This window comes from Oryctolagus cuniculus, chromosome 13, assembly GCF_964237555.1.
Source record: "Oryctolagus cuniculus chromosome 13, mOryCun1.1, whole genome shotgun sequence".
NCBI lineage: Eukaryota > Metazoa > Chordata > Mammalia > Lagomorpha > Leporidae > Oryctolagus > Oryctolagus cuniculus.
The window spans coordinates 46,635,227-46,652,511 of NC_091444.1; the positions used below are offsets into that span (position 1 = coordinate 46,635,227).

At 41.6% G+C, this 17,285-nt stretch overlaps 1 protein-coding gene and 1 long non-coding RNA gene across 2 annotated transcripts in view; one reads left to right on the forward strand and one right to left on the reverse strand.

Annotated features, from left to right (window-relative positions):
- Positions 1 to 3,333, forward strand: part of PLXDC2 (plexin domain containing 2) — a 466,948-nt gene extending 463,615 nt beyond the window's left edge. Inside the window, exon 14 of the mRNA XM_051821437.2 lies at positions 2,833 to 3,333. Coding sequence (XP_051677397.1) covers positions 2,833 to 2,949 — 117 coding nt within the window. The 3' untranslated portion in view covers positions 2,950 to 3,333. The remainder of the gene's footprint in view (positions 1 to 2,832) is intronic.
- Positions 3,334 to 5,244: 1,911 nt separating this feature from the next.
- LOC138844964 (uncharacterized) lies at positions 5,245 to 12,837 on the reverse strand. Its single transcript, XR_011381494.1, has 2 exons — positions 9,078 to 12,837; positions 5,245 to 8,703 (listed from the first exon to the last, which is right to left on the reverse strand). It is a non-coding gene; the product is annotated as an uncharacterized lncRNA (long non-coding RNA).
- Positions 12,838 to 17,285: the final 4,448 nt, after the last annotated feature.

A 17,285-nucleotide genomic window follows, 5' to 3' on the forward strand; every position in this document is an offset into this window, starting at 1 on the left:
CAAAGCATTACCAAGGAATGTAAAATGAGACCAAATTTGTGTGACTTTTGTCAGATTTCATTATAAATAATCAAATATTATGAATATTGCCCTTTAGTTTAACAACAGAAAAACACTATAGGAATAAGAGTAAATTTTCAGTTTTCCATGAATCAAATAGCAGTTCTGAATAATTTTATAGCTAGACTGTACCTCTGATCTTTTGTTCTTTAATAAAGAAATGTATATGACTGGTGTACACTGATGATTAACCAAATTATGTGTGACTGGTGGATTCTCTACTGATTTTAAACATTATTGGAGTATTTCTTGGTTTTTCTACAATGAATAATAGAAAATCAAAAAAAAAATTATCTTGGCTCACATTGTGGCCAGGTTAAGGTATTGGTGGGTTAAGCCGCCACCTGCGACCTAGCATTCTGTGTGAGCACCAGTTCAAATCCCAATTGCTCCACTCCCAGTACAGCTCTCTGCTAATGCTCCTGGGAAATCAATGGAAGATGGCTCAAATGCTTGGGCCCCTGCACCCACATGGGGGACCCAAAAGAAACTCCTGGCTCCAGACGTTGGCCCGGCCCAGCCCCAGCCATTGCAGCCATCTGGGGAGTGAACTAGTGAATGAAAGATCCTCTGTCTCACTCTCTGTCTCTCCCATTCCCTGTAACTCTGCCTTTCAAATAAATAAGTCTTTTTTAAAAATTATTTTTTTAAAAAAGAAAAGTTATCTTTATGGATATGTAGTTAGTTCAGAAAATGTTTGTGTTGTGCTGTTGTGGTAACAAAGGATAGTTCACTGTCCAGCATTTCTGCACTTTGTCTTTTTAAAGGACCTCTGTGATGAGCTCGTACAGTACATGATACACATTATAGTAATCCTGCAATCTTTTCACCTAAGACAGAATTATTAGCTGAGTAATTCTGACTTATGAACAGTGTACTGAAGTCATTGGTAATGGTATATTTTTAATACTGAAATAAAATTAGAGTGATGTTCACAGTTGTCGAGTGAGGAATGCACCGACCATGGAATTTTAAGAAGCAATTTCTATAGCGGGGAGAATTGACTTTGGAAGTAGATTGATTTCACATCACAGCTTAGCTCTGTGCAAATGTAAATGATTGAGGTGTGGATCACCTAGCACAATGAGCATAATCAAACACAACTTTCATTAAGCATTGTCATCAACATGCTTGTCATCTGCACCCCTCTCCCAATGAGGAGTCATCCGTAGGCAGTGCATCTGTGTACTGAGCTCCGAAATTGGTGCCAGTTCGCGGGCCCATACTTACCAGCTGCCCACAGGCCAGGTGAACTTTGGAAAGATGGAGATTGTGAGAAACGCCTTGGTGGTGCTACTTAAGTAGGGCAGTTGTGGCTTTGCAGAACCCCAGTTGTGAAGTCACTGAAACCAGACTGCAGGTTACAGGTAGCGAACCCCACAACAGGTGGGTCTGTCCCCTCCGCACAGGAATCACCCTGAGTTTCACTGCCCACCTCTGTAGAGGTGCAGGCTATGTTTGCATCAATGGTAACATTCCATCCCACCACAGGCACCTGGTTTTATAGTTTTAACCATAGATAATTGTTTTTACTGTGCAGCCCCATCCTTAGTTTGAACTTGTTCTTTTGGAAAATAAGTATCATTCAGTTTCAGTTACTTCCTGGGGCTTAATCAGCTAATAAGCATAAGGCATTCTGACCACACAATGGCGTCAAGATAGCTCATGATATTATTAGCAGGCAGCATGTAATTAGCTTGATTGATATTTTTCCAAAATGTAGAACTGTTCCTACCTGATGTGAAAAACTTCTCCTGTAGCCATTATTCATTGACATTGACATGTCATTGGCAAATCCAGAAAATACCAAATGCTGGTTTGTGTACACTGATTTTTTAACCTTTTTTACATTAAAATTCTTCAGATAGATATAAACTTCCTTCAGTATTTATTGTCTTATTTACCCCCAAAATTGCAGGCACTTTGATAAATGGAGTAATAGTTTCTAGTGTCACTGTGGCTGTGAAATACATTTTAGTGCCTTCTGCCGCTGTAACTCAATAATTCATTTCGGCACATCTTTTTGTAAATCACAGAAGGTTTATTTGATGGACGGAGCACTGGGGAGAATGCTCTCCTTTTGTCAGTACAAATAACCTGCATTTGAGTGCCCATGTCTACTGTGCAGTCTTCATTGGCTCAAGATTGTCCACACCTCTGATGATGGATTCCACTTTCAGGGTGGGGCGTTTTTAATTTCCAAGCACACAAAGTCATAAATGTGTATGCTTCACTTAATAAGTAATTGCTCAAGATGGTGAGTGGTATTTCTTTTAGCTTATGGCCAGCAAGTCTGGAACCTAATTGGAAGCACACTTGTAGGGACTGTGCAGAATTTTATGGCCTCACTTTCTGAGTGAAGTAATAAACAAAATGAAGTGATATCAGGGTTGACTTCTAGAGAAGGGAAAATGTCAGTGGCTATGCTCATATATTAAGAAGACTTGTTTTTTTCTATTACGGTTCATTTTTGCCTAGACGTATTTGGGCACTTTTCAGACATAAATATGCATATGCCTTTGAGGCGCTCCCAATCCTCTGGGAGCGGGTATGGCAAACGGAATCTCACCTGCTGGGTAGATGGTGCCAGAGTCACACACAAGCGCTCAAGGGCTTATAGAGGAGAGCACTTAATTCTGACTGTCACGGTTATAGACGATCACTACCTGTGTTACTTCCTTTAATTGAGAAGTTAATCTCAAATAGCAAATAGATGTCCCCCGGGATAGGATCTCACCCTGATGGTCATTATCTTTGCATTTTGTCTTTTAGAGACGCCCAAGCAGATGGCCCGCGATGAAATTTCGAAGAGGTTCTGGACATCCTGCCTATGCTGAAGTTGAACCAGTTGGAGAGAAAGAAGGTTTTATTGTATCAGAGCAGTGCTAAAATTTGTAGGACACAACAGCACCAGTACTGGCTTACAGGTGTTAAGACTAAAATTTTACCGATACCTTTAAAACACATGCGCACACACACACACACACACACACACACATGCATACACACAGAGGAGCCCTGAGCTGCTGTAGCGTGAAGGAGACGAGATTTCTGGACAAGCCCAGCCCAGGAAGGGTACAAGAAAAACTCAGACTTATACGAGATATCATGTACACCGAACACAGGATCCCCTAGGGGGATGGCATCTCTAGTTCACATGGGGCATCTCCTGTGGATTTATCAGAAGCTATGACAAGATTACAATGCTTTTGCTTAGGTGCAGGGTTGCAAAGAGATCGAGAAAACAATAATAAAGCTTTAGTTCACAAGGGATCGACACCTTTGATTCAAATGTTCTTTGATGTCTCAAAGATAACTGTGTTCCAAAGCCCGAACCCTTTCACTCAGAAGAGCAATGAGGAATGTTTCAAGATTTTGCTAAGAAAAATTGCTCTGCAGGAGCAAGCGCAAACACAACATAAGGGATTTTCTATCTTTTCCAAACAGAGGTGTGGCAAAGGGATTTTGTTTTTCTGCTCTGGACCCATTTCTCCTAACAAATCTGTTACTTTACAAGGTAACTCGTTCATCTGTACAGGAGGTTCAAACTATGCCTGCCTTTTCCTCAGTAATGACTGCCCTTACTATGAGCTGTGACAACATTTCCAAACGTTTAGCTAAGGACAGAGAAAGAGGGAGTCACAAACGAGGCTTCCCATTCTCCTGCCTCAGAATAAAACATCTGATTTGTTTTAAGAGTGTTGACTCCACTTCCCAATTAGGAAGTCCCATGAAACCATTGTTGCTCTTGGCTGAAGGAAACAAAAGGAAATAATACGAAGAATTCCTTAATCATTTTTGGAACAAAAAATATTAAGAGATTTCCAACATGTGGGTTCTTAGGTGTTGCCATTTCAGTCAAAAGGCCCATTTCATTGTTGATTCCTGTCTAAGAAGCCATTCGAGTCAGCATATCCCTGGAGATGGGAAGAATGAAAGAACCCTGCTGAACCATACAGTAATTTTCTTTAAAGCACATAGTAGTTACATAAATATATATTATATATATAAATATATTTTTGTTTATAACTAACACAAGGCAGGCTCTTGTGACTCTAAGAGTGCATTTTGTCATCAAGACAAAACAAATGCAAGATGTATCACTGCATTACTTCCATAGAGTTGTAAAATAGTCCTTAATATCAGAATATTTTTATGTCACTTAGCAAAAGTGGTTCAATTAGTTACAATACCCATCTCTTTTCTGCCTACTTGATCCACTCTTTTCATTGGCATCAACCCCCCTTCCTTCCTCCCTTACTAAATAAAGCAGATGCAAGAAGCTCCTCCTATGGAGCTGTCATTTGTCCTGTCATCACAACCCAGGTTTTGAAAATTCCTCCTGAATGAAGAAAGGAAAGGCCACGCTCGATCAGTATGTACGCTGATCTCCCAAAGTTTGAAATCAAGCACTGTGTGTTTAATTTCATCAGCACCCCAACCCATGACACTCTTACAATGTGCTGACAACTGTTGCTTCTTCCAAGATAGAGTGCTCAACATTGCAGATTCAGGCCTCTAGGAGCAGACATGTCTCAAGAAGCACTTTACCAACAGCTTAGCATCTGTACCCAGAGTCTGCAATGGACATCGGTCCACTAAGTATCACTCTTGGCCAACACGTTACTCTGATGTAAACGGGTGTCCTTTTCCTTTGAGTGAATTTAGCTTTATTTTTGAGTACCTGATGAGGGTGGTAACTCTTTCCTAACCTACTGAGTTAAAAATGAAAAACAAGGTAATTGGAGGATGTGATGACAATCTCTGTGCCATAGCCATGTTCAGTTTCTGTAAAATATCCTGACTTACTTCTGGAGTAGGTTGGTCGAATAGCAGTAACCACACGACTTGCCAATGTAACTGGTGCAATGGTATTCTACAAATCCATAAGGAACACTTGGACAACTTCCTTTTTTTAGGATAACATGATGCTGCTTTCACTAGCTTTTGTGGCAGATGTGGCTTTTAGTAGCAGTTGATTGGCTGTTATATATATCTTGCATCTACTTCCAACTCCTTACACAATTCTTTGAAGTAGTCATGTTATCCTTACAATCTTCAGGGCTCACCTGCCATTTTAGATGGAAAACAATCAATAGTTCTATCTTTTAAAAAAGCCATGAAACTCTGAATTGTTCAGTGAACCAAAGCACCAGTAACAAGGAAATGTTTTTGGAGGTACACGGCTGCTAACATGTGGAAAAACTTCATAATAGAACTGAAAGCTAAAGTCTATTGTATGGGACTCCTTTGGTAGGAAGGACATCATCTGCATCCCCATCTCACATAAAGACATTTGTTCTATTTTGTATCTTGGGTTTGTTCCTGGTTCCCATTTGCTATGAGGAACAGCAACCAAACACAAAGTTTCTGGAAATTCAGAATGGACAGCAGTGCTTTGGACTACATACATGATGTGTTAGAGAGGGTGTGTGTGTACCATATTTAATAGATCGTGAATAATAGAGAGAATAACAATAAAATTAAGAATATAGCAGGATGTGTGCAAACTGCTGGAAAAATCAGATAAATGGTGCTACAGGGGGTTTTATTTAGTTATTTCATCCCAATTATATGTAAAAATAATGGCAATTAAAGGTATTAAAGTCAAAAAAATCTATTTAGTCAACCAGATGTCATTGACCACTATATTGGTTTGTTTATGAAGGGTTTAGACTTTTAAGTACACTAACAAATAAAAGACAGATAAAGATAGATGATAAAGTATAATTGACCTCCAATTATTATTTCAGTTTGAGATGCCTAGCATATCTGCTAATCTAGACATGTAGCTTCTAAAGCTGTGTTGTCTGGTAGCCAAGTGTGGTTATTGAAATGTAAATTAATTAAGATTACATAGAATTAAAGTTCAGTTTTTCAGTCACACTAGCCATATTTCAAGTGCTTAGGAGCCAACATAGAACACATCAATCATCATAGGAAATTCTATCAGTTCTATAGAGGTATTTCCTTTGAATTCCTTCTCCTTGAAGAAAAAGCAGGAGACAGAAAAAGAGCCCTTGGGCATATCCAAGCCTATTTTATCTCAGAGAGGCCCCAAGGAGAAATGAAAAGAATACCACACACGATGCCACCTGCAATGGCTTTGAGCCTCCGCTGTGTCTCCTTGAAGAAGTCGCTTCAGTCTCCATGAGCCTCAACTTAGAATTTTGGAAAATATGTGTATTTTTGTCTTCCTTGCAAGATCATTACAAAGAAGGATAAATAAGCGGATATATAGACATTTAATAACTTGTATCAGTGTAACCCATGTAAAGCACATCTCCTGGTCCGAAGAATCGTTCAGTCCAAAACTCATTGAAATCTTGGTGCATTTTATGAGAAAGTGTCAAAGGAGAGTGCGTGCAAAACATACAGCAAATTCATTTTTGTCCAGTCTTAATATTCCCTCTGATATTTGCTCCATGTGACGTCTGTCCCTCTCCCACCCCAAAGTTGTCTGTGTGCACCCTTAACTGGCTCAGTTCCTGCTGCATAGAGTCCATTGCTTCTGTGGTTTCCTGGTTTCCAATGTCACAGCAAAGGGAGACCTACAACCTGACTCATAGACTTTTCTTTAGAAGTCTATACCTCAAAGATCAATAATTTCATATTTATTTTATCCCTGGAACACAAATGTAAGGGGCTTTAAAATATGAAAATATATAGCACTTATTTTTAAATGTAAAACTGCAAATGCTGACTATGAAAGGGATAAAATTACTTTATGATAATTTCTAGATAATATGTATTTTTAGATCAGTATAATTTACTAGCTTTTGGAAAAAATTCTTATGTTATTTCTTCATAAAAGAGCATTAAGTTAGCAATTTTCCTAGTGCCTGTTGCCCATTTGAGGAAACACTTTGCTAGATTCCTTGGTTCAAGGCATTTCCATTCTATGGTTTAAAAAATTAATACGTAAAAGTACTAAAAAACAGGTCCTATAGTTATGATTGCTTCCTCTTATGAAATGTTCTCTCTCTCTTTTTTTTAACCAGGCATTTTCCATATGTTTCAGTATAGTGTACTTTACTCGTTTTTTAAAAAAAATTATTTTACTTTTCTTTTCTCATGCCCACCCCTTCTTTTAGTGTCAGTGCCCATATGCCAGAATCCTGGGCGATCAAATCCGGCCTCTTCATCCTACAGATAAAAAAAACAGACCCAAAGAGATACGGTCATTTTCCTGATGTCAGAACTGGGTCTTGAATTTAAAACTCCTGACTGATCGGTTATGCTCCGGTTCTCATCATTTGTCAGCAATTCAGACCAATCAAGCAGTTTGAAAGGCAGAATCCATCTCAGAAACTAACATCATGTGCTGTGTCCAGTAATAGGCAACATTGAACCCATCTTCCTCTACCTAACTGCTGACTGCTGATTGTTGTTACTTTATAACTACCAGTGATGCCAAGTTCTAGCTTTTAGAGGGTTTTTGGTTTGGCATGGTCTTTCTCCCTCTCACTCCCATATGTTGCCATCTGAGTTAGCAATAATATTTATCCTCACAATTTAAAGTTTGTCTGCTTTTGCTTCATTTCTTCCCAAATGTACTAATTTGGGAATTAGTACATTGAAAACTAATGCCCTTCCCAGCAGGTTTTCTTACCACATATGTAATCAGTTTTTATTTGCTCTTTAAACTATCTGAATATTTTTGCCCTGAGATTTTTTTTTTGAGCAAATATTGTGAGGTCTATGGTGTTACCTATGACATATGCATAGTACCTTTTATTTGGAAAGCACTTTTCACTTTGCAGAGCACTTTGATACATCTCTTTATTTGTTCATTCGTGCAACCACTTCATTCCCTTCAATATTTATTGAGCACCTATTGGAACCAAGCTGCTGTGCCAGATCTTATGGTATATAGTGACAATTACAAATAGTGACAGCCCAAGCCTGTCAGCTGATAAATAATACAATGAAGTTCTCAAACAGAACTTTTCAAGCAGATAGGATCAGTGTTACTCTATCAATTTCCAATTCGTTTTCACTTTTAGGGAGCTATCAAATATTTACCTAGAGAAGGTTTCAAACTATAATACGTCATCGCACATCTGTGCTGTTTGTTTTCATTTCATTTATGAGAAGAAAAGTTACTCAAAGTTGTCCCTGATCCAGAGTTTCCAAGTCACTTGCGTTCTCACCGAGCAGAGACAGCGGTTAAGTGTCACTTTCTTCACATGTATGTCTATTGGGGCTTTTTGAATTATCAACACCAAAACTAAAGTATTAAGAAGTACCAGTGTATCAAGGAAGCAATTGCACTTTAGGTGTGTGTGGTTTGTTATGCCATTTTGTCAGACCTCAGGTTTCTCAGTCCGGCACTACTGGTATTTTGGACCTGATAATTCTTGCGAGGTGGCATATGGTTCTGTGCGTTTCAGATTATTTGATAGTTTCTATTGACCAGATAGTGGGACACAACATGCCTCCCTTTGTAACAGTTAAAATTATATCCAGACATTACCAATGTCCCCTAGGGTGGCAGTGGGGGAAAGATTAGCAAAAATCTCTCCTGGTTAAAACCTCTGTATGACCTAGCAAGCGGAAGGTATCAGAAATGGGATTTTTTTTTTTTGCTCTTTTCCTTGCCATTTAATCTTCATCATGGGTAGGTTTTTATTTATAATAAACCTTAGAATCAGGCCGGCGCCGCGGCTCACTAGGCTAATCCTCCACCTAGCGGCGCCGGCACACTGGGTTCTAGTCCCAGTCGGGGCGCCGGATTCTGTCCCGGTTGCCCCTCTTCCAGGCCAGCTCTCTGCTGTGGCCAGGGAGTGCAGTGGAGGATGGCCCAAGTGCTTGGGCCCTGCACCCCATGGGAGACCAGGAGAAGCACCTGGCTCCTGGCTTCGGATTAGCGCGGTGTGCCGGCCGCAGTGCGCCGGCCGCGGTGGCCATTGGAGGGTGAACCAACGGCAAAAGGAAGACCTTTCTCTCTGTCTCTCTCTCTCTCACTATCCACTCTGCCTGTCAAAAAAAAAAAAAATAAATAAAATAAAATAAACCTTAGAATCATAAACTCCATGAATTAAAAGGAACTGCCAAAGCCACACACATCCCAACCTCAACCCAACCTCATCCTTATCTATTTCTCCATCTCTCAGTTTTACAAATCTATTGAGAGGAGATTGGAAGATTGATTCTCCCTGGAAACTTGGGAATTGGTTTTTCTGTAGCTGGCACTAAGGCTGTTTGATAATGATGCATTGCTACTGGTGCTGTGATAGCTCTTGCAGCGATCTTTGCATTCAGATGGGGACTTGATACTGAAGTCGTGCAGCTTCTGTATCTCAGAGACTGCTTTGGGGGCTTTCTTGTGGTCATTTCACACATTTACAAATCTTGCTCTTAGTTCTTGTCTCAAAATGTGCGTAAAAATTGAAACTTGGTGTATCTGATTGTAAGTATGCCTAGGATGAACTTCCAATTTCTGTTTTTATTTTCTGAAAATTTTCTTGTTTGTATCATCAGAATTTTCTCTTATGCAGTCAGCTATGGGCTTAAAGCAGTAGTGATAATACTGATTTTTGTTGTTCCTCTATGGGAGGTGGGGGTGGGGAGAAGGATGGGAAAATGTTTGCCCCAAGTAATTGATAACTGGAAATTTCAGTGTGGGAATGCTTAAATCTGTCCAGCCAAAGTTTGTACTCATGTGATGTGCCTTCTGACACCTTCCCTGTCAAGTCAGTGATTTCCTGGGGATTACTGTGAATCCAATCATTTTGCACTTGGGACTATCTTGCACCAACTGAAAAATGTGTTGGAGTTATACAAAGATTTAAGAATATTCCCCAAAGTAATAACAAACTGCCAACTGGAACATCAGGCTTCCCTTTAATTCTGTGCTAGAAGGCCAACGCAGACTTTGAAAACACTCATGACTATAGAATGCAAATGTACTAATCAGAACACACAACTGAAAGCCTTAATTGCAGCATCGATAGTTATAAAATATTGACAAGCACACAGAGAGCTGTCATGCGACAGTCGTGGAATTCAGACAACTCCTACCTAGGATACAGTTTTCTACTCTTCCACATACCAGACTACGTGGTACTGATTCCTACAGTGTTGATTAAGTTGATCTTCTAGCTCAACTTAAATTGTAATAGATCAGCCTAATTATTTCCCAGCATACTGTTTGAACCATCCAGTGCCCATTGATCTCACAATGATTATTGTAAAGAAGCAAGATAATAATTATTAAAGAAAATATAATTTCTTGAGTTAGTATTCCGTAACAAGTTAATGGTTTTTCAATAATACATTTATTACAAATGACCAAATTATGCCTAGATGGAAAAAGTGCTCAAAACTTGTTATCTTTAAGTTAATCTGTAACTCACTGTCAACACTGAAAGGTTGTATGTTACTTTAAATCCAGGATAAAAGACTGGAAAAAAATTTAGTGCAAATCATAAGCTGGTACTCATCTTTTTCTAATTTCTAAGATTTATTAACCTTTGAAAATCACTTTTAAAAAATCTCCTAATGGAATAAAGTTGAAATTTTTGACTTGGCAGACTGTGATATTATATTCATTTTGATTCTGATTGAAAAATCTGGATGACTTCTATCTATCCCACTGGAGTTTTGGTTTTTAACAGCACTTTTCCTTTTCCCAAGCATTACAAAAACATATATTCATGACTTAATGGAAGTACTCATCCTGATCAAGCAGCTGTAAACTTTTTGTGCATAAAACTAATTTTAGAAGTTTGCTGTGTGTGGAGAGGTATAAACATAAAAGTGAGTAGATGCAGATGATTCAAGGGGGGTGGGGGAGAGCTAAATGTTCTATCAGGCAAAGAGTTTTCAACTTCTTCAGAGCAGTGTGCAAATAAATATTCAATGAAACCAGCTTAAATTTGGGTCAGCCAGACATTCAAATACTGGAGCACAGATCGTGCCAGCAATGCTGAGACACAGGGTGAACAGAAAGTGCAGGCTGTACCCAGGTGGTCCCAAGCTCAGCGTCACCCACCTGTACGGCTTTCATGGCGCCAACCCTAAAATACTTGAGCCTCCCGCTCTAAAGAGTTGGGTGACTATGATCAGCTAATGATTTGCATTTCCTTCCTTCTAACTTAAAAGGCACGGCCGTATTCTTTGGTTCCCTTCTATCAGAGACCAAGTGTCAGCCAGTCACACAGGCAATTAAAAAAAAAAAAAAAAAACTTAATTTTTTGCTGGATCTCCGGTGACATGTGACCATCTCTGGGCCCAGACTCCAGTGCTACTGTCTAGACAGCGAAGTGATGTCTAAGCAGCCTGTTCAAAGATTGTCATCTTTATAGCAGGGAAATAAAAACTCAAATGAAGTGTCCTCCACCAGCCTACTCAGAAAATAACATTAAGTGAAATCAGAGCATTTCTTGCCAGGACACATTAACATCGTTTTAGCGAAGTCAAGTCAGTGTGTTGAGACACAGGCGTTTTGTGTAGATGCAGGGCCGGCCCTAGCTGAGAAGGGAGGGAAAGTCTTTTCAGGGGTTACTCGAAACACATCTCTCATTTGCCTGATTAGAGCTTGAGGCATTTGAACGGTGCCTGGGAAGTACATTATTTTCAGGGGGGAAAAAAGAGAGACTGCCTTTTTTGCTTGCCAGCTGGGATCATGGGAACTTTAAATGGCAGGAATTTACTACTGTTTCTGGTAATTCTGCCTGTAGTCACTGGAAATGTTTAAGTGTGAAAAGAGAAGCTGGGCGTTCGGGGGCGGGATGGGGGGCTGGGAGGGGTCCTGTGCGATGCCAGTTGCACCACACACAGAATATTTGTGATGCATTTCAAAGTGAGTATAATTGTACCCTTTGTCAGAATCACAAAGCCCTCTGTGGCGCTGCTAAAAGAGGACACTGAGGAAAATCTGACCCTAGAAAGCCAGTCAAGCCCAGACAAAAGACGAGATTGTGTGAGTGGGCACAGTGCACTGCCAGCCCCTTTCCCAGTGTTGTAGAAAGCCCTTCGTGGCCAACCAGGGCTATGCCTTTCAGGTGAAGGTTAATTTAACAGAGGTTTTCCAAAACTTCATTAAGCCTGGGCTTGGAAAACTGAGCGTTTTGACTTTATTCCAGTCTTCTGGGCATCATTCCTGGTCCCTCTGCCATGTCAAAGACATTCCAAGGCTACCTTCTGTCGAGCTAGAATAACACACACAGACTTGACAATGACCTTATCTTGGACGTACCTGAGCCTGTGAATATTAAAACGGTTGTATCTGAATCTGCACTAACGGTAGAAGAAGCGTGGCAATGGGAGCCCATCATTCAAATCCAGTCATTCAGATGCTACGTGTGCAAGCTTCATGGTTGTTTTCACTGTACAAAGAATTAAGTGCAAATGTATATCTTATGATCCATTCATTTGCCATAAGTCTTTTACTTGGGGATCATTATGACTGCAATAATTCATTACCTTTTTCCTCACAGTTTCTTAAACCAAGTTTTTCCGCATTTCTGGTTCTGCTTATAGTGTGTGGCAATCTTGATTTTTTTTTCCTAGTAATAATTTGATAAGAAAACCAGTGTATTGACTGCCACAGTCACATCATCTTTAGGGATCTGGAATCTGAGAGTGACCAAATGTTACCCGTGTTCTCACTATTGATTACTACTTTAGGATTAAATCATGTTTTTTTCACTTTCAGTTGGAGTCAACAACTTTGGGATTTTAGAAAGGGGGAAAAGGGAGCTATTTGTGTAATACTGCTGTCAGATTTGACTACATATTAAAAACAATAAATGAGCATTTTGTTTTAATTTCTTAAATACTTTTATCTTTGTCTTTCAACATACTGTTATTTCCTTTCCTCCACTGGTTTCAAACATTTTGCCTGTTGTGGAAGGAATGTGTGTGCAGAGTGCAGAGCCACAGGTCTACTGACTCAATAGAAAATCCTTTTGCTTCTAAACATGCCCTAGTCTGGAGACTACTGCCAACTGAAGTGAGCCGTAGGAAGGAAACTATGTAGGAAGTTACAGCTTGCAACTGGGTAGAGGCTTGCCCCACTGTTGAATTCCCCTGGATGAGACAAATGGGATTTTAGCTGCCTTATTTATTATTTATTTATTTGAGAAGCAGAAGACAGGAAGTAGGAACTCCCATTTGCTGGCTTCCTCCCCAAGCACCTTCAACAGCTGGAAGCTAGGTCAGGGCAGAGGCTGGAAGCTGGCCACTCAACCCAGGTCTCCCACATGGGTGACAGGTGACTGAGCCTTTGGGTCTGCATTGGCATGAAACTCAAGTGAGGAGCCAAGCCTGGAGTTGAACCCATGCACTCCAATGTCGGACGCCGGCATCATGGCTGGCATCTTCACTGCTAGGCTAAACGCCACCCTTTAGCTGCCACTTGAAATTCTAGTGCTGCAAGAAGTCAACAAACTTGAGTTCACCTCTTGCTTCTGTTGCTGGCCTTGCTTTATAAACACCTCAGATCTTCCAAATGTGTTCTAGAAGGTTCTCTATCATTCCAACGCCCTTCCCCCAAACAAAATGATTATTCATTAATTCTCAGATGATTTCAGTGAAGCGTGTAAAGTGAGATCCTATGAACTCCAAATTTGTCTGCCCTGATTCCTGACCACCTCTGCTGGCCTGCCCTTTTATCATATCCATCACGCACAGGTCTGAATGTGGGGCCAAGAAGCACACACAGTACCTGAAGCTTTCAGGGATCCCTGGCGGTGGCCTTTACTAAGCAATTGCTCTGTGCTATTCAATTAATGATTTTTAAAAATCTTATTTCTGTGCAGCTCTTTTGGACTGTATTGATTACACTTTGATACCATGGAGCACACTCAGAACTGCAGTTTTAAACCATGTGAATTGTCCTTGTGATACCCAAAAGGAAAAATTACTAATGTTAATCCTGCAGGTTTCCCTAACAATAGAGAAGTGTAAAAGCCAGTGCTTTAGTGCTTTAAGAAATCATTTAATGTGTGGCCTTTCTTTAAATAATGCTGTAGAATCACTTGAATGATTTTCATTAAAAAATACTTATGATAACCATACAACTTTTTTTTAAAAAGATTTATTTATTTATTTGAAAGAGTTACACAGAGAGAGAAGGAGAGGCAGGGAGAGAGAGAGGTCTTCCATCCATTAATTCACTAACCACAATGGCCGGAGCTGATCCGAAGCCAGGAGCTTCTTCCAGGTCTCCCACACAGGGGCAGGGGCCCAAGGACTTGGGCCATCTTCTACTGCTTTCCCAGGCCATAGCAGAGAGCTGGATCAGAAGTGGGGCAGCCGGGACTCTAATAGGCACCCGTTTGGGATGCCAGCACTGCAGGCGGTGGCTGTACCCACTATGCCACAGCACCTGCCCCACCATACAACTTTTAAATTAGCCAGAGTCAGCCCTTCTAAATCTAGAGACCACATCTTCTCAAAGTTCTCTTCTAGGCCAGTGCCGTGGCTCACTTGGCTAATCCTCCACCTGTGGCGCCGGCACCCCGGGTTCTAGTCCCCGTTGGGGTGCCAGATTCTGTCCCGGTTGCTCCTCTTCCAGTCCAGCTCTCTGCTGTGGCCTGGGAGGGCAGTGGAGGATGGCCCAAGTGCTTGGGCCCTGCACCCCATGGGAGACCAGGAGGAAGTACCCGGCTCCTGGCTTCAGAATGGCACAGCGCCGGCCGTAGCAGCCATTAGGGGAGTGAACCAACAGAAAAAGGAAGACCTTTCTCTCTGTCTCTCTCTCTCACTTTCTAACTCTGCCTGTCAAAAAAAATTTTTTAAATAAAAAGTTCTCTTCTAAACCACTGTTTTCAAAATCAGTCTTCTGACATTCAGTTTGGATGGTGAATCTAGGCTAAAGGCCCAGGCTAGGAATATTTACACAGCACAGTGAAATCACAGGAGAGGGAAGAGTTATTTCTGTGTATGGAGAAGACCTGGAGCCTTTTAAAGCAAGTAGTGTTTGAACTCAGTCCTGGGTAGGCCTCACCAGGCAACAGGTAGGCATGCCAGGGAAAGAGGGGCTGTGAGCACTGGGGTCCGCTGCTGCAGAGAGGCACCCGAGGAGGTGAGCAAGGAGATGAAGGCTGGAGTGTTGAGTGGCCAAGGCAAGAGAGTTGGGCCCTGGATTGAGTCCATGACCTTAAGAGTTTGCCATCAAAGCAATAGGTGTACTTGAAAGCTTTGAAATAGCCCTCTGTGATACAACCCAAAGTATTTTAGAAAGATCACCCAGTAGACAGACTCATGGCTGGATTTCACGGTGCCTATGGGGAGCCTGCCCCAGAGGTGACTTCTGAGGTCTGGCCCCTGCATGGTGATTTCGGTCCCATCTTAGTTCTCCAGTCTTCATCTGCACGTCTCAGTCCTCTATGAATAGATCCAGACTCATCTGCTTGTGTGAACTGCCCTTCTCTCCCAGCCACTCTACCAGCACGTTGTGTAAGGATTTATGTTATAAGGAGGTATAATCAGTACAGAAGAACATCTATTTCCATCTCCTCAATGTCATGCATTTGGCAGGTTTTCATGAGAAACCAGACTTGCCCAGGTTGGCCCATCTTGTATAGTAGAACTTTGTCTAGAAATCCAGAACCGCAGCTGGCACTGTGGTACAGCGGGTTAACATCCTGGCGTGAAGCGCCGGCATCCCACATGGGCGCCGGTTCAAGTTCCAGCTGCTCCACTTCCAATCCAGCTCTCTGCTATGGCCTGGGAAAGCAGTAGAAGATGGCCCAGATCCTTGGGCCCCTGCACCCACGTGAAAGACCCGGAAGAAGCTCCTGGCTTCGGATTGGCGCAGCTCCGGCCGTTGCGGCCAATTGGGGAGTAAACCAGAGGACAGAGGACCTTTTCTCTCTCTCTCTCTCTCTCTCTCTCTCTCTCTCCTCTCTGACTCTCAAATAAGTAAATAAATAAATCATTAAAAAAAAAAAAGAAATCCAGAACCAGTTCTGCCCAGGTGGATGTTCGAGTCCCTGCCTGATTATGGTAAACTGGAAAGTAACCTATGGCTACGGTTTCCTTCTATTCATTATACACTTGATTAAATGAGCTGAGGTTTGGGTGGAGAAGATCTGGGTGGAGTGGTTTGAGTTTGAGGCATGCTCCCTGAAATAAATGACCTACATATTCCTTCTTCCCTTCCTTCCCTCCCTCCCCCTTTCCTTTTTAATGTTGGTACTTAACCTACCAGAATTGCCTTCAGAGTGGTCATTCAGGAGGACCCATGGTTATTGCAAAGCTTAGCAAATGTGTGTTAAGGAAAGGAATTGGAAAGATCAAGGAGTTTCCCACTGGGATGGGGACTAAAGGCATAGTGAGGCCTCCTTGGTGGGGGCAGGGAGCCATCTGCAAAGGGTAGGACCAGACCTAAGGTCCAGTGGGATCTGCCTGTCAAGACTGACAGAAACTAAAAACAGCGCCTCCAAGATTTTGGGCAGCCCCCAGTAGAGGACTTAATAGGGCGAACGCAAGCTGCTTCTGGATAATTTGAGATCATAGTTAAGTCTTGCAAAGGCCTCCAAGGAGGCCCATAAACACCTGATTGAATCACTAGGGAAATGTCAGTCATAAAACAGGCCAACCGACTGACTCCCATGACCCAGGCTGTATGTTTAAAGATCACATCCTTGTATTTCAAGTGCATTCATGCTACAAGGGAGTGTGGTTTGTGCCCGGGGGATGTAGGGAGCTGGTAGAAGACTAGAAACATAGATTGGTTAGAGCCCTTTAGGCCTCCGGCTCACTGGGAGCCAGATTCCCTCTGTGTACACTACTCCTCTGGTGCAGAGTGAGCACAGGAGGGGCAGATGCAGAAAGAGAGGAAAGATAGAAGTGGACGCAAAGCTGCTCCAGCTACTGCTGATTTCCGTGGTCCACTGCTAACAAATGTCATCCATGTACATGCTTCTCCAAGTCTAAATAGAGGCCAATTATGGGTTTTGGAAATTGCAGAAACGTGTCAAGAAGAGAAAACCAATGAGAGTCCCATTAGTTCTGCTTCTTCAGGACGTGTAGAGACCCCAGCCCCTCCCCAGTACTGGGCCTGTGATTTTCTGAGTTGCCAGTCACTTTGAAGAAACACAGATGCACTTGGCTTCCCAGAGTCAATACACTTTAGAAATGCCAACATCTCTTGATAAATGTTAATTGACCCCTTTTTAATGCACATTCCTCTAATGGCTGCCACAAACTTTACTTAGAACCTTTGAACTTCTACCAGATATCCCCCTGGCATTTTTATGGCGAACTTTACA